Genomic DNA, 22,816 nt, shown 5'->3' on the forward strand with positions numbered 1-22,816 from the left:
ACTTTTTAAATATAACTATCCTGTCAATGTAATTCACTTAATGAAGTGAAATGAAATCATTTAAATTTAGTTTAGAAAATATAAAGTAGTATGAACTATACATTGAAAATTTTTCTTCCCCATAAAAAAGAATTTTGAAAAACTCTTCTTACTGAATAATAATTGTAAATTAAAATGAAATTTATAGATATGAGACAAGAGAATAGTAATAGAACAAGGGGAGGGTAGATCTGATAAGATTAATCTCAAAAAATTGGAAAGGGCTGAATTTTAAACTTTTGGGCATCTAGGAGCATCGTTCAGTCAAGGAAACTTTTTCATTAAACAACTAGTCAATGCTATTTTGGAAGATGCCACATTAGTAAACAAGATCTCTATACACCACCAGCAGCAGAGTATTAGATAGTTACACTGATGACAACATAAAAGAGCACACAAATAACTACAATGCAAGACTGGGTATAATAAATGTCGTAAGATCTATAGCTGTTACCTCCCCACTTTTCATTGTTAAATCTCTGTACACATATTTGGTTCCTATACGAGTTTCTCCTTTTTCCCTGCAAAAGGTTAATCCTGTGCTTTTAGTTATACGCTCACCCCTGACCCCATGACATTTTTTTTTTCTCATTTTCCTCTAAGTTCAGTATTTTGCTCTCTCCTCTACCTGAAGCTATACACAAGTCTTCTAAGTTTCAAAAGGGCACAGTTCCTTGTGTCACAGACTTTCTCAAGCAAAGGACTTAACCTTTGGCTTCTACTGTCTCACTGTCTACCTCCATATTATAAAATATGACTTCTTCAGCTTGCTAAAACAGTACTGATACTTGCACAGGCTCTCATCTCCAGTGATCTTTTCTCAATTCTGTTTAGCTTTTGTAATCACACTATTAACCACACTGTTGATCTTTCTACTCAAACATAGTTACATCACCCTATCCTGGCTTTCCTTCTTCATTTATGGTCATTTACTTTGTAACTCTTACTCCTCTCTGCAAACTCCAAAGTGTTGGTATTCTTCAAAGTCCAGTTTCATCCATATCCTCTGTTTTTTCTGACAGTCTTTTAATAGTAAACTGTCCTTAGATGGCTTGAATGTTAGCTATCTATCTTCTTTAGATATAAGGATTCCATATCTTGCTCTCTACCTGTTAACTCATTTCCAGTCATCAGATCTGTCTTTCTTTCTGGATGTGTAGTAATATCTCAACTTCAGTATATCTAAATAAAACTCACCATTTTCCCTTTCTCAACTTCTCTATTTCTGTTAATGGCACCACTCTGTTTCCAAGTTGAAAATTGTCTTTGGTTCATTTTATTTCCTCTTGCCCCAATCTGTCACCAATTGTGCTGATAGATCCTTTGTCATCTGTCACTCATTAGCAAATCACAAAGGGGCCGTACAGTGAGCCCCCAAACACCCTTCAAATATTATCTCTCTTTGTATGAACTCCATTCCTGCCCAGCCAGTTTACTCACTGGTCCTGAACACAGTTTAATATTCTTCATAACACTGCTTTCATAAGAAAATTCCACTGTTTTCATAAAAATCTACCCTATCTTTTGAGGATCATGTTAAAATCTATCTTGTAAGTAATCTTCAGTACTTTGAACTGGAAATAAAGCCACCAAATTCACAAAGCAGGGGTTTGGAAAGCTGAGTTTGGAAGCTAAGTTCACAAGACACACAGCATGTGCAATGATAGGAAAAGTTTGTTTAAGCAATAGAAAGTTAACAAATGGTCCACCTTCTTCTTTCCTTACTGAAATGGACAGTGGAATTTCAGCAGAAGTGCCAGAGTTTAAGTTTCATAATAGGATGCTTTGACTGTCTGGTAGGTGATGAGAAAATCATGAAAGCTTTTGAGTATAATAATGTACAGACCACAGTTTTCTCAAGTTTCATCAAATCTTCATTGTGCTAAAATAAAAAGAAGGCCTGAACACCAGCAATCTGTTTTCTAGAAGTGAATTTTTTTTGATATCTCTCCATCTAGAGGGAAATTTGCCAAAAAATTACTTCAACAAAGAAAGTATAGTTTGATAGGTTCTTTGAGACAGTTCCTCTTGATTTCCTTTACTGCATTTTTACCATAAAATAAAATTTAATTTTCTATTTTTCCCTTGGCATTTTCATTGCATTAACGACAACTACATTAGCAAATATTTATCACAAGGTGTTAGTTTAATGCTCAGACTATCGAAAGCTATAATTGAGAATTCTGATTCTAGTTTCTTTGGAAAACCTTAGTAAATTCTTGTTTATCCACAGAGATGTTTGCTATCTGTGGTGAGAAGAAAACTATGATTTGCTAACATCCAAGGATTAGTCCTGCCATAGCAGAGTATGTCTATTCACGCAACACTTAAACTTTTTACAGCCCTTAAGCAGAATCACGGCTCTTCCTTATCAATGTTTAATCTATTATACACAGGCAATTGGGAATTCATTACTTAGAAATCAATGGAATAATTTATAGACATTGCATTTCTCTTGTAAACAAGTTCTCTTGTAAACAAGTTCATCTTTTGTCTTTATTATTCTATCTGTAGATAAACTGAACTTATAGTAATTTACTAACTTTCCTATCAGAGGACAGAACAGAAGTAAGCAAGGGCACAATTGTGAGCTTTTGTATGTGCTCGCATCTTATTTATTTGGTAAACTTTTTTAAAGAATAGTGACATAATGGCCACAAAAAAATCTTGAAGCCAGATAATCAGAACTCATAAAGGCATGCAAGAGTAAAGGAAAAGATGCATAATGATGATTCTGCCTTCCTTTTTCTATGATGCAGTAGAGTCAAAGTAGTTGGTTTTAGTTAGGGTTATTTGTATTTATTTTTCTTCACCAATGTTTCTTTAACTTGTATTTTCCTATACAGTATGTATGTGTGCATGTATTACGGTAGGGGAAGGAAGCAAAATGAACAGATAGTTATCAGAGAAATTAAGACTTAAGAGGTACACATATTTCATAAAGTTGCCCAAATGCTCAAGTTAATGAGGCTGTAATAAATTAAGATTAGGACTAATATCAAAATATATCTAGCAGGGTATAATATTTAAAAAAGACAATTAAGATGACCTTTTACATCTAAGCTGCACAAAACTTATTTATAGAATAAGACAGACAACAAAACTGAGTTGAAACAAACAGAAACTTATACTAAATTTAAGAATAATGTTCAAATAAAAGCAGAGATATCTTTTGGCCTCGCAAAAGACCATTACAGGTTTTAGAGACTATTAATGAGGAATTAATTAGAAAACCAACAGAATTTGTCCATTCATAATAAAGGTGTACTTAGACAAATAAATTATGAGATATAATTTGTAAGACTGACAAATTTGAAGGCTATCATTAACAAATAGAAGTATTTACGAAAGAAATTTTGTTAAGTATCAAGATTTCCTATCATATAAGAGTGACTTTCTCAGTTATTTGTTATACTAATAACTCCATGATTAGCAATTGCCTCTTGGAAATTTATTAAAAAGCATCTGTAAATGCAAAGCTAATGTAATGCTTGGTTCATGGATTCTATTTTATATGCTCAGTAGAAATCCTTACAAATATTTTACACCTTGCATGAAAGCTACTTCTCCGTATGTGTGTTAGCTTTTCATGCACACAAAGCCTACTCCCACTCTCACCCAGTAAGCCTCACCATCACTGTATTTAGAATGTATAGTGAAATAATAATATATTTTGGCTGGAAGTTATCTAAATGCCATGAACAGCTGGCCAGATGACAGAGTAAGTCTTGCTTGGAACTAGCACTCTTTGTTAAAGCAAAGCAAACTGACTCTTATTTCTCACAGCCAGTGTTGGTGGCACTATTTCTACTGATACCAACAAAACTTGAAAAACAAACATCTTAAATATATTTTCTGAATTTTCCCCTTTTTTAAAATACAAAGGTATATTTAGAAAATTTGGGGTATTATTTCCCAAAGTAAGAAAAGTTTGGACAACAAAGGGTTAAAAGAACAAGCAAGCCCTACCGTACCCAGAAATGACAGAAGGCTCTTCTCCTCTTCGGTGCTACTATCCAACCACTCCGCCACATCACCGGGGGAAAGGAGACTCATTCTCCAGCCAGAAAACTTTTCCATACAGAACACAATTACTGAATGATGAAGTGGGTGGGGGGAAAGGATAGAGACTAATTCTTGGGGTCCAATACTTAAATTGCTGGCTAGGCTGTAATGATGAAAGAGAAAATGTGATCCTCCCTCTACTCTGAATTCTGTCTCTGTGACATCAATCTAATGCAACGATGGGGGCTGGGAGGAAGAAAACAGAGAGGGTTAAAAGACAGTGGTAGAAGAGAAAGGAAGAGAGATTTGTCCTCTGTCTCTCAGTGTTACGCTTTAGCCTGAAAGAGAAAGCCCAGATAAAACTGAATAATGATTTGTGTTTAATGACAGGAGAAAGCACAGGAAAATAAAGAATAAAGACACTCAAAGAAAAAGAAACAGGTTCCTACACTGGAAGAAGCTTAGATAACAGGCAACAATAGCTAATCAGTTAAGTAAAGCATATCACCAAACAAAAACAAAGACAAAAGAACAAATTCAGCATTTTGTGTTGTTCTGAGGAGAAAGGTTTTCAAATTTCCTTTCAGTCATCCACCAACAACTGTGGCCTCGCAGCTTGTCCTGCTTTAGCTATTTCAACAGCCTCCCAGCCCCCTTTATGAAGATTTCCTGTGAGCAAAGGCAGGTTGATAAATCTGTGAATAGGAAGCTCTCATCCCTCCTTTCTTCTCCTCCTCCTCCATTCCTCCCCCCACCTCGCATGGCGACGGCATTGATCTACAATAATGGAATCTGTAACAGACTGCCAACAGCAACATTAAGGATATTACAAGTTCACTTCATAAGAATTCGAGCTGGTGGTCGGAACTTGGGGGCAATTCTGGGCTTCTAGTCAATAGCTCTGCCTTTTCTTTGCAGGGGCGGAATGGGAGGGGGGAAAGGGAAGTATGTGTCTGTGTGTTCGCGTGTGCTTTTGTGTGTAAAGAAAAGAAGGCTGAAATCTGAAAGTAGAGAAGTAAGCTGGTTGGGCTGAAGGCTCAGAATCTGCCAGTACAGCAAATGACCGTTCTTTAACTCCTGTCCCACTTACCCTGTCCTTGTGAAGGAGTCAGATTCAGATGAATGCCTTACATGATTTATATCACCTATTTACATGGTTTGATTTAAGATTATTTCCCAGATTTATATCTTATTAATAGGCAGAGAAAAATCAAGCTAAGAGGTATATTCAGAGACATACAAATCACAATATTCCTATTCTCTGGAGATGGGTAAGGCTTCTTACAAGAAAACACTATTCTTAGTATCTTTTTTTCTCCTGCATTTGTAAAACACTAGCTCTTTTCTCAATAATCTTGTCTTTCCTTTTGTACTACTCATCTGGCTTCAGTGACACATTATCAGTGTTAAAGAGTTACTATTTCCTTAATACATGCTGAGTCCATATGCTTCTCTCTCTACTGACTGACTACATGGGCAGGGTAGAAGAAGGATATGAGGATTTATTATTTGAGAGAATTGTGTTCATGATCATGTGGATAATCTACTCCTTGCTCAGTTTGTACAACTGGCACAATACTTCCTCATCTCTCTTTTCAAAAAGAATACTGATGAGAATGTTTTCCACTGTCCCCAAGTTTTAAGCAAACCCAAAGTAGATTTAGTATCACCACCTTTGGAGCCAGCTATCTATTCAGGGATTATTAAGAGGTGGCCTCTTCCTTTTACCTCAAATTCTCAATTGGTGTAGAAAGGAGTGCTCCCCACTCAACTCTCCTTCAAACAAAAGGGCACCATGACATTCACTTGTAAAGACTGATTTTATTTGACTAGTAGTTCATTCCAGTTTAGACAGCTGAGGCACGAGACCTGCTAGAGAAAGGCAGGGGAGCAGAAGGGGCGATCTGATATTTGAGCTGAATTGTGTCTCCTAAATATTTACTTTTTGAAGTGTTATTCTCCACTACTGCAGGATGTGTCTTTATCAGAACTAGCGACTTTAGATATAATTAGCTAAGATGAGGTCATTACAGTAGATCATAATTGAGTATGACTGCCTATAATCCTAACAGAAAGTTAGGCTGGTATGGCAGTACATACCTCTAAGCCCAGCACTCTACGAGGTTAGGCAGAGGCTCCAAAATTCAGGCTCAACCTGGGAGGCAACATGGAGACTTAAAGAAAATCTGTTTCAAAATTAAAAAAAAAAAATTAAAAAGGGACTAGGGATATATCTCAGTTCAAAGGCCCTGGATTCAGTCCTCATTATCAGTAAACAAAAAATGAAACAGGAAAAAATTTAGGAAACTTGGTCACAGATGTTACAGGAAGGAATCCATGTGAAGATGGAGGCAGAGACTTGAGTGATGTTCCCTTAAGCCAATGGATATTAAAGATCACCAGTAAACTAGCAACAAGATGAGAAGCATGCAACAAATTCATTCTCAATCCTCAAAAGAAAGCAACCTTGCAGATATATCTTGTCCCCAGGCTTATAACCTCTAGAACTGAGATAATATATTTCTGTTGTTTAAGCTACATAATTTGTGGTTAGCAGGCCTAGCAAAATAATACACTGACAAAGGTACAGTGGTGGAGTAGCTTGCAGCACTGATGTTTGGGAGAGGAAGGATGCAAAGAGTAAGGATGCAAAGAAAACACCAACAGAACTCTACAAAAAAAATATTTCCTTCAATTACCATACCTAAGGCAGTCTTCATGCATGACAACAGTACCTCCTACACCCATGTACAGCTTACACTGATAGCACATGTGTTTTGCTTTCCTGGCCTTAAAACAAAACAAACAAACAAACAAAAGGATATACTTGGCATCTTGCTGATCTTGCTGTTTTGCCAGGAGGTTCTTATACAATGTGTAGTTGTAATGAGTTCTGTAACTTGTCTTTTTTTTTCATTTTTATCGGTACTGGGGAATCGAACTCACGACCGCCTGCTTGCAAGAATTCTGTAACTTTTCTCCAGTTTAATCTCAGTGCTTCAATACTAGAGGACTTAAAATCAGAAAAGGGAAGAGCAGAAATCGCAGAAGTGAAAAAAACTGGCTGGGCATCTCCCATTCTGAGTTGATGTGGTAGTGGATTTAAATAGGATATGAGACAGAATTTTAGATCAAAGTTGACTAAATGAATTTAATTATTGAAAATTAAGTAAAAAATCATCAGCTTCCCATTGTGTTTTTAGAGATCAGTTACCTAGCAGTTGGTAGCACAACTGGGAGTAAAATCTCCAGTAAGAAAATAAACATTTCCCTCACCGTCTTCCTAAACACACCCTTATACCCAGAGATCAACTCAGATGGCCTAAAGTGTTTATAATTAATAAGCCCATCTTTAAAAAACCAAAATTCTCTTAAAGACAAAAACAAAACTAAAAGCAAAATTCTTTGTTCTGCCCTCTATCTTTTATGAAGGTCTCATACTGCAGAGATCTTAAGGTTGGGGCAAATAGGATGCTGGACAGAAGGACTTAATTCAATAATAATTTAGTAATGTATAAAGTGTATCAAAGATCTGCAGACAATTATAACAAAATCAGGCATAGTTCACCTAAAGACATCATCATTACGGCAACAACTTTAAATTTGGAATAAACAATGTAAAAGTAATATAGTAGTAACACAGATGAACTACAGCAACAACAGGAAATTATGATATAACTTAAAACTATTACCATTCTGACTTTTACATTCAGACTGACAATCTACTACACAGAACTTATTTTTATATAAGATATTTTACTCTTCTATATGACTATTCAGTTGAGCCAGTACCATTTACTGAAAAATCTTAATTTCCTCATTACTCTGTAGTGCCAATATTAGTATAAAATAAAATGTATATATACATGCAGGCCTATTTCTGGATTCTTTATTCCAATGGTTTGTTTCTAATACCAATATCACATTCTTTCATTTATTAAAGCTTTGTAAGAAATCCTATGCGCTGACAGAACAAGTCTCCCTGATTTTTGTTCCTTCAAGAGTTTTTGGCCATCTCAGGTATTTGCGAGACAGACAAAATGTAGTAAGATTTTTGTATTGGGATTTTATTGGCTTTTATTGAGGAATGTGGAGGAAAATTAACATTTTGGAACCAAATTTTCTGATTCTAGGATCATGCTGTATCTCAGTCTATTCCTCCGTTTCTTGTAATAAAGTTTGACAGTTGACTTTTTAGATGTTTTGCCTGTCTTTTACCTTTATTCTGAGGTTGTTGACATTTTGGTGCTGTAAACAGAGTATTCTGTTTGTTTGTTTTGTTTTTGTGGTATTGGGAATTACCTCACGGCCTTTGAACTGGCCCCTTTTATTTTTTCATTTTGAGATAAGGTTTCACTAATTCACTGCCATGTGTTACCCAGGCTGGGTTCAAACTTGCAATCCTTCTGCTCATCCCAGAATGCTGAAATTATAGGCAAATCTAGTATGTAAGTAGAATCTTTAAAATTTCATTTTCACTTTATTATTGATAACGAAACACAATTCATTATTTACGAACTTGTATTTAGTAACTTTACTAAACTCGGTATCTGTGAAGATTTACTATAAATTATGAAAATTATCTTCCTAATCCTTTCTCCCCTTACTCCTGACTGGGACAGCAAAAACACTGTGAATGAGCAGCTATAACAACATATACATATATTCTAGTCTTGGTCCTTTTCTAAGAGGAAAAGCTTTTCACTATTAAGTATGATGTTAAATTTTCTATATTTTTAAGTAATTGATTCTACTTTTGTTGTTTTCCACTGTGTATAGTTATTTTTCATTAATTTGTTATTATTCTTACATCTTTCCTCTTTATTGTGCTGTTGTTTTTAAAACTTCTTTGACAAGGATTCTAGATTACTCATTCACAGCCTTTTGTCTTTTGTCTTTCTAATATACCCACTCAAGGCTAAAAGTTCACTTTAAATTCTAGTCCAGTTGAATTATACACAGCCTGATATAAATATTTCCATTATCATTCAGCTAAAAATACTTTCTGACTTTGAGTGTGGCTTCCTTGCGGATTTCTGGGGTTAGAAGAATCTCTTTGATATTTATAAGACAGTTTTTTAAAAATCTCAACTACTTTTAAAGTTGTTTCTCAGTGAAAGCAGCCCATGATCAGTAGAAACAAGAGAGCCTACAGTATATTATGCAACAAGAACAGGTCGAATTATAACATGTATTGTTTAATCCTGTTGAAACAAAATGTAGAAAAACTGTGCTCATGTATTATTTGCACTCATAATCACATATACACTAAGCTTGAAGAAACCTACTGTAATTGTTAATTGTGATGACGTGCAGAAAAATAACGGGAATTCTTGAGTGTGGAGAGAAAGGGAAAGCTTTTATGTTTGGGTTTGACTTGAATCTGTTAGAAAAACGCTATTATTAATATTGTTTTTTAAATTTAGATTTTACTTAAAATATACTCACATAGAGCTTCTATTATTACAATAGACCGTAAGGTCACATATACTATGGGAGGCAAGGAACTTGAAAAAATACTTGATTACTTTCTTTGTCCTTTAATTTATTTCATCTCAGGAAAAATAAGAACTTATTTTATTTATGTTTCATAAAGATCTTAACACTCATTTTATAGCCTCAACAGATGAATTTCTTCTTTGTACTTAAGTGAGATTCTATATACAACCACACTATCAGTTCATTTAATGGATATGCAAAGTAGTTGATTATTTTCATAAATATTTTTCACACATACAATCTCAATGTATTTTACTTCTCCTTAAGATTTTACTTCACCAAAAAGCTTTAAAAGCTTCATATGGCACACATGAAACATAGCATTATAATGACAACTGCAAAATAAAATAAAAAACAAAATTTCTTAAATATTTAAGGTTAAATTATGATTAAAAGTTAAGGCTAAATTACACATATAAATTAATACCATATTATCTAGTGACTTCTTACCTATTTTGACCCTTAAAGCACAACTTGTAAGTATCTGCATTTAGCTTACTCTTTCTACTTTTATGTAGAATTTTTCACTAGGAATTCTCTGCACTAGGAATTTCCTGATATTTGTGAAAAGTGTTTTCCAGAACTTCAAGTTGTACATGTTTCTGTTAATATAAGTGGAATATCCCTGATTATAAAATTCAAAGTTGAAATGCCCCCCCAAAATCTTTTTAACCAGCAGTAATATTACAAGAGAAAAATTCCACACCCAACCTCATGTGACACATCTCACTCAAAATGCAGGTGCACTAAAAATACTGCATAAAATTACCTTGAAGCTATGTATTTAAAGTATATATGAAGTATAAATGAATTTCATATTGAGACTTGGGTCCTATATGCAAGATACTTCAAGATACTTCATATGTGCAAATATGACAAACTTTGAAAAGATCTCACATCTGAAACACTGTCATTCGCAAGTATTTAGAAAAGGGATATTCAATGCTTAATAGCACCTATTTCTATTGTTAAGCATTTATGATGGCAACATGCCAGGCATAATGAGAATTTAAAGAGTAGTTTATGATTAGTATGTAATCTAATAAAAGTTTAAGTGAGAAGAGTGGCATAAGCTGTCAGGGACTATGAGACATTAAATGACAGGCATATAGAAAGGTCTGTAATTGGAAGACAGTATTAAAAATGGGCAATAAATTGTCATGATGGTGAAGAAATACAATACTACAAGATTTAGAATATGGATCATTTTTTGACAGAAATACAATTTGAGAAAAGATGTCTAGCTTGTTATTGAAGAATTTTTTAAAATTTAGGAATGTCATTCATTAGCTGGTGCTAAGTATAAGGTGGAGCTATATGCTTCACACTTACTTGGCATCAGGGCCCATTCAATAATGTTTATACAATTAAATATTTTATTGTTTCTATATTTTATTAAATGCAGGTGGAATATTAAAAATGAATATAATATCATTGGAAAAAAAGCATAGGCTTCATTAAACTAATATTAGTTTGACTGAAACAAAAATCAGAATTTCCAGTTATGCCAGAACTAGTTGTCATTAGTGGGCTGGTGACATAGATCAGTGGCAAAGCATCTGACCAGCAAACACAGTTGTGGTTTTGATTCCAAGCACTGAAAAAAGACAGGGAGATGAGAGGGGGGAAAAAGAAAGAGAAGGGTAGAGAGGGAGAGTACAAGAAAAGAAGAAAGAAGGAAAGCAAGGAAGGAAGAGTGAGAAAAGGGCAAAGGAAAGGAAGGAAGATTGTCATTAGCTTCAGCTAAATCTGTGTTTAACTATAAAGGGGGTGTCTTAGTTATTTTCTTGCACTGAGATACAACACCTGTCATCTACAATTTAAAGGAGGTTTATCTTGGCTCACAGTTTTTAGAAGGTTTCAATTCACAGAACGCATGGCAGAGGACAAGATACTCTGATCATAGCAACCAGGTAAGCAGAGTGAAGGGAGGAGCTGGGGAGGGACATAAACCCTCCCAGGACATTCTCCCCTCTCCCCTGAGCAGATTACACCTCCCAATAGGAAGTCATCTATAAGCCCCATAATCCAGTCACCATTCCAAAGCCCTGTGTATGAGTGTACGAGGCCCTTGAGGGACATCCACTTATATTCCACCTTTGGCCCCCAAAGACTCATTCCCATTCTTTTATGCAAAATGCATTTAGTATGTCTCTTAAGAGTTGCCAATGTATTAACTGAGAAGTCTAAGTCCAAACTCTCCTCTAAGAATTATGGCAAACTTGCAGCAAAAAAGTTAAACACTTCCAAAACACAATGACTCAGGATAAACATTCCTATTCCAAAAGGGAGAAATAGAGAGATAGAAATCAGACCAACGCAAGACCAAAACCCAGTGAAGCAATTAAACCCAGTAGCTCCACATCCAGGACCTAAGGCAAATGGTGGTGCGGAGATGTAAACTCCAAAGGGTTGGGGCGGCTCCCACCCCCATAGCATTGCTGGAGGCTGTAGTCCTCATAGTTTCTCTTTCTCTCTTGCACTGGCTTTGCTCATTTCTTTCAGCTTTCCATCTTCTTGGCCTCCCCAACTTCACTGGGTCACCTCTACACTTTACCTTCAGTCTCACAATTTTACACACTGCCCTCTCTGGGGCACACTCTCTGGCCCACAAGTCTTCGGAAATCCGGCTCAAAGTTTTCTGACTCTACAACTCTTGCATTGTACATGCCTGTAAAACCAGCATGACATGGGTAACACTAAGGTCTGTGGCCAGCATGTTCAGCATTCAGGCTCTCTTGTGTCATGGCTGTATGAAGAGGTCTTTGGGTACTTGGATCTTGAGCACTACGTGCAGAATCTCAGGGAAAAAATTTCTTAGGAAGCCCTTCTGAGTAGGGTGCCCTGGGGCTCTCTTCTTACAGCAACGCTTTTCCTTTTGCAATTTTGAGCCTGGGGAAGGGCAGAACCTTGCTGATTCCTAATATGTCCTTAAGCCACTCTTAGTATTGTCCTGATCCAAAATACTTGGGTTTCTTTTTAATGCTAACCTTTTCAGCAACTAAGCTCTCCTATGTTCCATCTTTGGAAGCTCTTTCTTTTTGGCATAAGTAAAAACTTTTTTTTTTTTAATTGGTACTGGGAATCGAACTCACGACCACTTGCTTGCAAGACAGGTGCTTATGTTGCTGAGCTAAATCCCCAGCCCAACTAAAAACTTTTAAAATGAACTTTTTCATTTTCAGTATAAACCTTGCTAAAGGTCCACTGGCTAAATATCCATTCCACAGTCTGAATGCTGAGTTGTCCTAAAACTTCTTTATCAGACTAATTACTCCACCACCTTTAATCTCCTGCAGTCTCAGGACATGAGCAAAATATAGATAAATTCCCTGCCAGAATATAACGTAAATGGCCTGGACCTAACTGCTGATGGAGTCCTTGTTACTAACTAAACCCCTTAAGTCTGACTTTTACAAAATGCATTTATATCTGCATCCTGGTTTCCTGAGCTCTTACCAGAATTTCTCATCAAGCTTGGCTTACAGTATTCTAGGGTTACCACTTTAACTACTATCCCCAAACCTTTCCAAATTCTACCTATGAGCCAGTTCCAGTTCTGGTCAGACTGTATCATAACAACATTGTTTCTTTGATACCAAAATCCGTACTAGTTACTTTCCTTGCTGGGACACAATACTGGACAGCCACAGTTTAAAGGAGGAAAGGTTTATTTTGGCTCACAGTTTATAGAGGTTTCAGTTCATAGTCAGCCAGTTCCAAAGCATGGTGGAAGGTACTAGGCAGACAAAAACAGCTTCCCTTGTAACACCCAGGAAGTGCGAAGCAAAGGGAAGACAGAGAGGGAGAGAAATCTTTCCAGGACATGCCCCTACCGACCTTTCACCTCTGACTACACCTCACCTCCTAAAAGCAAACTAGATACAAGCCCCCACAATCCAGTCACCTTCCAAAAGCCTTGCTCGGGGGATATTTATATACACCATAACAAGGGGGAAAAGAAGCACTATTAAGAATCATATACAAAGGTTGGAGTATACGTGGAATCACATTTGTATGATTCTCCATCCTTGAGAGTCAGCAGGGCCTGAGCTGTGATGGGGCAGCTACTTCACTGTCAGGGCACACTGTATGGTAAAGATGAGGGTATAGCCACAATCACTGGACTTATCACAGCTGACTAGAGTAGGATTCTCTTGCTGGCTTTGAAGAAGTAAAACACATTGTGAGAAGGCTGTGGAAGTGGTACCTAAAGGTGGCTTCCTTTATCTAAAAACAGTCCTCTGTCAAAAGCCAACAACCCCTCACCCAGGGATCTCAGTCTTACGATTGCAAAGATTTAGATTCTGCTGACAGCCTGCATAAATCTGAAAGAGGACCCTAAATTCCCAATGAGGATGTAGCCTGGCTTTATTTTGTCATTATAATCCCCTAAGCAAAGAATCAGCTAGATTCTGTCTGGACTTTTGATCTAAGAAATAATATATGGGTATTGTTTTAAGATTATTATTATACAGCAATACAAAATTAATGTAGTATGCTAAAATACTAACTACTAAAATACTAACAACATTACCTTTAAATAAAAAAGGTGTGGTATTGAGTAACTAGTAGAGAAGACTGCTATAGATAAATTTAGAAGTAAATTTAAAAACAATCCATTTAAAAACATCATGGGTTTTAGTGATTTAAAATAGGATGAACAACATGGATAACCAAGATTTATCAGAGAAGAGTAGGGTGATCTCAAATGTACAACGTTTGTATTTTTTGCAAAGAAAAAAAGAAAATTGTCATTTAAACCTCTTGCATTTATTGGATATTTTCACATTTTACAGAAATGGAATGCTGTTTTAAAATGCTTTATTTTTCTTCTAATGTAACAAAGAATCATATGTCCTCTAAAAGCTTAGAAATATGTTTTAACAACAAAATTATATCAAAGCTAAGAATATGAATAAACTCTTACAAAATTTGTATCTTTAATGTATTAGTAAGTATACATAAAAGTAATGTGCTTGATATAAGTACTTGAATACATTTATTATATTCTCTACTACAAACTTTTTAAATTAAGGTACAACATATGAAGATTAGGGTTTTATACAGTAACTAGAGACTATAAAAAATTCTGTGCTGAATTTCTGTACTCATATAACACAATTTTGTTTTGAGGATCAATGTGCAAGCCTGGTCTTTCAAATGGTTTTTCTACCCAATTTTCTATATGACCCTGAATATAAAGTCCTTGCCCATACATATAAATTGGACAACTTTTAACACGATATTAAACCTAATGTCATGCTTCTCTCCTGCATTAAAAAAGATTAAAAAAAAAAAACAACTTCCAAACACTGTCACAATGTCATACTGTCATCCTGGAAGCTTGTCAAGTGTTCTGTGTGTGTGTGTGTGTGTAATGTTTATTTATTTATACACTTTCAGCAAAAATGGAATTTTTTCAACTTTTTACTACAATGTAACATATTTCAGAAAAATGTACACATAAACAAAGCATATATGTCAATAAATTTTCACAAATGGAAAGTACCCAGGTAGCCAGCATCTGGATTTAAAAGACAAACAGATCATCACCAATAACCACGAGCCTCCTTTACACACTATTTTCAGATATTAACCCATTAATCATTATCTGGACTTCCATCATTTATCCAGTCTGTCGGACAAAGAGGTTGTTTTTTTCATTACCATACATAACTCCACATATTACTACTGATGTGTAGTTTTCAAATTTTAGCTGCTGTAAATTGTACTGTTATGAGCATTTTTCTTCTATAGGTCTTTCAGTGAACCTATGTGCACATTTCTATTGAGTACATAAACTGGAATGAAACTGCTTGGTCATGGAACATGGTTCAGTTTTATGTGAAACTGTCAAATAGTTCTCTAAAGTAAATGAACAAATATATACTACTAGTAGGATATGAAAATTATTTTTGTTATAGATCCTGGACAACATTTGGCACTTTCTGCTTTTGTCATTTTAGACATTTTGATGGGAACATGATCTCATTTGGGTTTGCATTTCTCTAATGACCAGCAATGACTAAGTGGCTCTTCATATATAAAATACAGTCATTTAGATTGTCTCTTTCCTGCAATGAACATTCTAGTCTTCCTTTATATTCATTTATGTGTGGGAATTCCTTATACTTGGTAGTAGCATTTTAAAATGTCTTTTCTCAGGTTATCACAGAGAACATAATATAAGCAACATATAGAACATAATATAAGTCAATTATATATAAGCAACCTTAAAAGCCTTGGAACAGTTTCTATTCTCATGTAACAATGATCTGACAAAGAAAAACAGATAAAATCTACATTTTAAGATTAATTGAAGAAGTAAAATAAAAAGGGTTTATAATTTCTCCCAAGTATGGGGAAACTTACTGGGGCACTGTCATAAATCATAGCACTTCGACGCAATAGAACAGTCCCACCTTTGAAGTTCACAATTTCTCACTAATTAAAACTTCATTGACTAACATACTTTTGCAGTTTATTTACAAGAAGAAGTAAATAATTGGTTGAATTTTCTTTTTACAGATAGCCAAGCAAAAGCCTAGCTTTTGACTTCAAATATCTTTCATTTAAAACAAAACAAAAATAGTGCCATCAAGGACTGACCTAAGCAGTCCTACTGAGGTATAGAAGATAAACAGGTATGCTTTAGAATTTTACCTTTTATATTCCAATAAATTCTTTCTTCATAGCACATTTTAGTATTTTTTAATCTATGAACTAATTCCATGGAAGACTAGTTTTCATTTCTTATAATGATAGCACTAACTCCTTGGATCTCTTCTTTATAGCATTTTTTTGATTAACAAAGACAGTCTATATCATTCCTTAGAAATAATAAGAGAATGGTAATAGGCTACAATTTAGGGGGGAAAGCTACTTTTGGGAAAATTTACCCTGTAAAATTTGATCATCAATCATTCAGTGAGTGTTCGTAGAGGGAATGGAAAGAGTAAAACTAAAAATAATTTTAAAAATTTTGAAATTTCCTGTTATAGCTGTGTAAATATTTATAAGTAAAATGACACTACTCAAAATATTACATTTATTGTTTCCGGAAAAAATAGGGACAGTTCACTGAACATCCCTGGAAGCAAAATGCTTCAAGGGAAATTTCAGGACGCACATAGCAAATTATGTGAAAGATTTGATACATTTAACATTTTCCTTCAGCTACAGTTATGTAACAGAGACAAACAAAAATACAGACCAAATACCACATGATGCAATTCTCTTATCACATGCTTAGTTTCTCGTATTTTGAAAACAATGCTGATAAGAAATATCCTATAACCGTACTCTTAGAGATTAACTCTTAGAGATGAGCACTTGGCACACGAGAGATGAGTACCCTTCCCTGTTAATACATTTATCCTATCTTTACCGTCCTTTGAACAAACCTAATTCTATGTTCTCACATAAGTTAGATCTTTTTGTGTGTGTGGCTCTTCTCATACTGACTTTAACACATCGGTTCCCTTTTTCTCATTTCACTGTGTTTTGTACCTGGAATTTACTATTCCAGATGTTCCTGGAAACGGAAACTACTTAAGCAGGAATTCAAATATCTTACCGTTCCTGACTGATTCAAGAGACCAGAAATCAAATCAACCATACAAAATTCATTAGAAGTATTTTAACAAAACAAGTTATAGTTTTTCATATAAACTAAAGGTAGTGTCTATATATAGTTAACTATATAACAATTTTGCTATTTTTTTCAAGATCCTGGAATTAGCAACTTGTCCAACAGGTTGGCTGTCCTCAGAGCCACCTGACCTGAATGACACCCACTCCATGATGGCTGCTCAAGTTGCTTACTTTCTAAGATACAACCTAAGAAATAGCAACCAGAACCAGGCAGTTATTTTTTATCCAGAAAAAACAAGACTGCACAAATCTAAACTAGTTTTTCAAGGTGCTGTTTTGGCAATTCATTTATTCATAAAATACTGTAAGTCTGAGAACAAAAGAAATTTGCAGTTTCATAGAGTCAGATTATCCTGTGAAATATCTGGCACAATCTTTTCATTGGTTTGCTCTTTACATAAATTCATGGTACAAACTCCCATTCTGGCTTAATAGTAGGGTCTGACTAGAGTTAAGAAAGGTACCAGAGAAAACAAAGACCTTTATTTTGAATTTTAATTTGCTGATGTAGTCTCTCTTGTCAAGTACATACCAAAGGAGGTATTCCCACTGGCTATGCTTAAGTCTTCCACACAAACTAAGCCCACAGTCACAATTAAATGAAGAATTTGATAAATCATTAGCACTTAACACAAATATAACAGAATTCATGTTGCTGAGTCATGAATTATTTTCTTAAATCACTGTTCACTATAAATGACAGGATAATGAGATACAATTTTTTTCCTCACTCTGCACTAAGAATCATATTTAAGAAAATTTATGCAACTGTAGTGTAAGAACGAGGTGAAACTTACTTCACATAGTCATCTGCTTTTTCAATAGGAATAACACAGAACTGAATACAAGAACAGTACTAGACAGCATGAAAAATGTAAGAGAACAAAAAGTCTCTAACACACACTTTTCTTTTTTAAGAGAAGGCTGATGGTCAAAACATGAAGAGGAAACACAATCAGGTTGTCTATATAAAAAAGGTTCTCAGAGTTTGAGTATGTAACTGGATAAGTTTCAGGAGTAAAGAATTAATTTGACAACTCAGTGTTTCACATGTCCCACGTCAAGTCACTGCCCCTGGCTTTTTGCCTTCGTATTTTGCTTGAAGAGATTTCACTCTTAGGGATTTAACTAGAATATAAAACATAGAATTACACACAAAAGGTAGAAAGAAATTATAGAAGAAAAGGAAAAATAATTCCTTTTGAATCATTTTGATCAATTGTATCCAAACATTTATCAGAAAAAAATTTATATTATACCACAGGGCTTGTTACTATCTTTGAAAATTTAACATATAAACTACATGGAGATTTATGTATTTCATAGAAAACATTTCAAGAGTAATAAAAATGGGTTCCCATCAAGAAAATATTGCTTAAAGAAAAATCATTTCATGTACATAGGAGTTTCTTTTTTCATCATATTCATTTTTACTTTATTTACTCCACTCCCATTTAAAAATTTCTTAGGGCTAAGTGTGGGGATGCATGCCTACAATTCCAGCACTCAGAAAACTGAGGCAGGATTGCCACAGGTTCAAGGCCAGCCTGGCTGCATAATGAGTTCAAGGCCAGTCTGAACTAATAGCGAGAACTTGTCTCAAAAAAAATGTCTTCAGTCACAAAGTGAGTACCTGTTAATGTTTTTCTTTATCCCGCAAAGCATAGACCTGCAAAATCTGACATTCATGTTCAACAGAGAAAGGGAATATTTGTTTCCTATTATTTTTCTCTTTCTAATGTACCGTAGTGAGTCTAATAAATTATTTCTTTTAAGTGTAAGTCAGTAAAATAATGTCAATTTATTAATGACTATTGATTGTTCTTGGCATACAGGAAATACACTCAGGCCAGAGGCCTTATCTTTATTTCTGTATTTTTTATCATACAATGTAATATAATATACATACATAAACATGGAGTCCTTTCACATATTTAAAGCAGTATATAAACTAAGAGATACATCTAACTCCTGTGTAATACAACACGAGTACTGTTAAACCAGATAGAGCATTATGTCCTCATTCTCACAGTCATCAGTCCTCTTACAAACAGTGTGCTTAAATAATGGATTCTCTCCAATAAGACAAACAGTCTCTTGTTTCCTACTGGGTGGGGAATTCACTTTGCAATTTGGTTTCCGAGATAGCCCAGAGCAGTACTGAAACTATTTCTTACAATGTACTGTCCATCTCACACAGACTTGTAAATCAGTAATACACTTACACAGAGCCAGCTGAAAGCTGGAATGAGCAGGTCAGGTTTTGATACAAAAGAACAACATTCCTTCACTGTGCTTACAGCCAAATCAGGCTGACTTGTTCCCAGGAGTTGTAAAAGAGCCATGACAGATCCCTTTGACAGTGGCTATCTTTACTATTTAGCTCATAAGAATAGTGTGGTCGCTCTCATTGCCACAAAGGTTTCCAGAAAAATGGAAAAAGGCAGAAACCTTTTTAAGAGACTAAATGAAAATGTATGAAGATGGATGTTTACTGTTTGTCATGACTCTCAAGATCCCCCAGTTAAGTTATCCTCTAACACTGAATTCATGAGATGAATTAACAGAAGACTTTATAAATGTGGAGTAACAGAATTAGGTCTTAAATAAGGAAGCAATTGATCTAAACAATTAAATACTTTAAAAATGTCACTTAACAGTTTTTTGAAGCAATACAGAGAGGGCAGTGACTATGGAAAACTTTGATTTCAGTAAAAGTTATAAGTATAAAAATGGATATTTTCATATTGGAAATTGTTTACTAGCTTATTAATACAAAGACTGTTAAGTTGTAAAGTCTTTAAATTAAAATAAATTTGAGCTGTAATTTCAGAAACACTGATATTTAGAATATGCTATATCAAAAAATTTATATAAAAGCAAGGCACAAACAGTCATTTTCCTTAACTAAAAGCCATTTTTCCTCCAGGATAAATCTATTTTATATATTTTTGATTTGGGTCAAGAGCATGTACCAATATTCATTTGATGACACCTATTCTTCACTTCTCTTTCCTGTAAGGTTTCAGTCCAGGTTCGTAAAGCATATTGCATAGTGCCAACAGAGTATAGGTAAAATAGAAAGTCTAAATACCGGTACCATGAAAAATACCACAATCAAGGAACTAGGAACTCTAGATTTTTATTTCAAACCTATCCCTTTCTCTGATGTTGAGCATGTACTAAATTCCTTTGATCTTAATGTTTTTGTTGAAAATGGGAAGAATGTTGAGTGTAGATAATTTCCAAAGTCAATTTAAGATTTAATCTTCAATGAGTCAATCAGTTCAAGTTTCTAGTTTATTATCTATTGGCAAATGACATTAAAGTTTACCATGGACGAAAAGAACAAAGCAAAGTTCTTATTTGAATGCTCTTTCTGTTGTCTATGGCTCCAACCTGTTGAACTTTGTGAATCATAGTTTTGTTACATGCTATCAAAACTCGAGAAGCATTGGTAAAATCTTATATGATAAGATCTTCTGTCTTCTTCAGAAAGAAATGAGCTCTATTAGTTATCAGGTAACTTTATATTTCATACAGAAATGAGGCAGAACCAGAAAAAGAATCTACTTCATATTATTAAAAGAACGAGTAAATGTTACAGTGTTAGTATTTTATTATCCTTATTATCCTTTTAATCTCAGATGCCAGTTCTTGTGCAGGATTTCGTACTAGCGTGCTAACAATTTCCACAGTTAGTTCTGTGAACACACAGTAATGAAAAAACTAATCTATTGTTTTAAATAAACGGATAATCACAAAGTTAAACAGTTAATGTATTTGCACAACAACACATCCCCTTAAATATATACAAACTTGTAATTTCAGTCTCAGATTGTAATAACTCTTACCTGGAGTCTGCATTCTGTGAAATTTCTGGTTGCTGCTAACATGATCTCTCCGGCATGCCAAGCAGAAACTCAAATACTTTGTACTCCTCTGCTTGCTCTGATATGCTCCCTCTCCCTTTTTGCTCTCAGGCTGTGCCTCAGACAGTTTGGAATGCAGAAAAGCCAGAGCCAATGTCAGTCAAACTCAGTCCACTCCTCCCTCTGTTCTTCTGCTAGAGAGCACTAAACAACAGCCACCCTTCCCATTCACTCACCACTCTCAATAGCACTATATGAAGACAATCTATGCTTTGGGAGAAGCATGTGATTTACCAACCTGGGTAATTCATTCTTTCTATCCCAATGAGTGGGACGGTGAAAGTATACTTTTGTGGGTTTAGGAAGTGATTTTTTTTTTTTTAAAAAAGCATTCTGTTTCAAAGTCTGTCTTTTACAGATAGAAAAGCCAATTTCAGATATTCTTATTTTGAATGTTATTGTGCTGAATTAAAATAGACACTACTCAAAGTAGAAAAACTAGGTAAATCTTACAGCTGATAGAGGCACACACACGAAAACTCTATTTTAAACTACCATATCAAACACATCAATTTAACTTATCACTGGAAATATTTTACATTTAGAAAGGACAGAGAAAAGAAATGAAGTTTTTATTTCTCTAAAGCCCTCTGTCCAGATTTTAAACTTTAACTTCATTTAAAAAATAATCAAAAAGCAATTTCATCAACTGATTCTACTAATTTTTTATTAGATAAGATGAAATTATAGATATCACAATTCTTAGTCATCATGTTAATTTGTTTTAAAAATCATATGCATTTCTAGGTTTTTAAAAATCCACATTCCTAAAATAAAACGCAGGTAAACAATGTAATCCTTATTTTTGGTATGATGATCTAACACATTTTACAGCTGTTTAGTTGCTGAGGTTAGCATGACAGGTTTGATAAGTTAAAAAATTCCCAGTTTGAATCACAGTACACGCCTCCTGCTACATCAGGCAGCAGAAGAGAACAGACATGAAAATGGTATTGTTACAGGCAGCTGAGTTAGATAGAAATATTACAAGCAGTCAGATAGGGCTGGGTGCTCAAAGAAATCAGTGCAGACGACTAGATACCACCCACTGTGGGCCAGGCCTCAAGACAAAAGATCAAACAAATGCAGTTAAGGATAAACATCAGGAATTGATATTCTAAATAGGTCTTTATCATCCTGTGGAAGCCAGGAGTCACTAGCCCAACCCCTTACAAAGGTCCTGTTCTATATTCATACCTGCTTGCTATGTGACTCACTTCCCCCATTTGATTCCGATTTAATCCACTTTACCTGAGCAATTATAATCTCACTGGTTGGCCATAGTTCTGTCCTACTTCATGCCCACCTTGTGAGTTCTCATTTTGGACCTGCCTCACTTTGGTTTTGCTCTATAAAAGTCACTAGAAAAAGACAAGGTCTTTGGTAACCCACTAGGGTCCACTTCTGTCTCTCAGACAGAAGCTTTCTTTCTCTCCATAGATGTATTTTGCTCTTAACTGCCATTGTTTCTAAAATTCATTCTTTGATTTTAGAGAACACAAAATTGTACCAGACATCTAGTAGGCTGAGAGTTTCTTTCCCCTGTATTAGTACCAATCAGTTAGCTAACATTTAATGAACAGCTGATAGAATCACAATACACGGTCTATATTTAAGTACATAGTATTACATAAAATATATAACTCATATATACAGGTAAACACTTTTAAGGGTATGTAAAAAGT

General features: G+C 34.8%; 1 protein-coding gene across 9 annotated transcripts in view; it reads right to left on the minus strand.

Annotated features, from left to right (window-relative positions):
• The window catches only part of Rasal2 (RAS protein activator like 2), a 305,910-nt gene that overhangs the window by 110,286 nt on the left and 172,808 nt on the right, over window positions 1-22,816 (minus strand). The window contains exon 1 of one of the 9 annotated variants that reach the window (XM_013157961.3): window positions 21,054-21,378. The exons of 7 other annotated variants lie outside the window; for them this stretch is intronic. In XM_013157961.3, the coding sequence (XP_013013415.1) occupies window positions 21,054-21,066 (13 nt within the window). In that variant the 5' untranslated portion in view covers window positions 21,067-21,378. Of the gene's footprint in view, window positions 1-4,013; window positions 4,972-21,053; window positions 21,379-22,816 lie in introns of those variants that run through there. One more of the 9 variants, XM_023567177.2, reaches the window with a different exon arrangement.

Source organism: Cavia porcellus, unplaced genomic scaffold (assembly GCF_034190915.1).
Source record: "Cavia porcellus strain 051 isolate PalLab524CR breed Dunkin Hartley unplaced genomic scaffold, mCavPor4.1 scaffold_29, whole genome shotgun sequence".
NCBI lineage: Eukaryota > Metazoa > Chordata > Mammalia > Rodentia > Caviidae > Cavia > Cavia porcellus.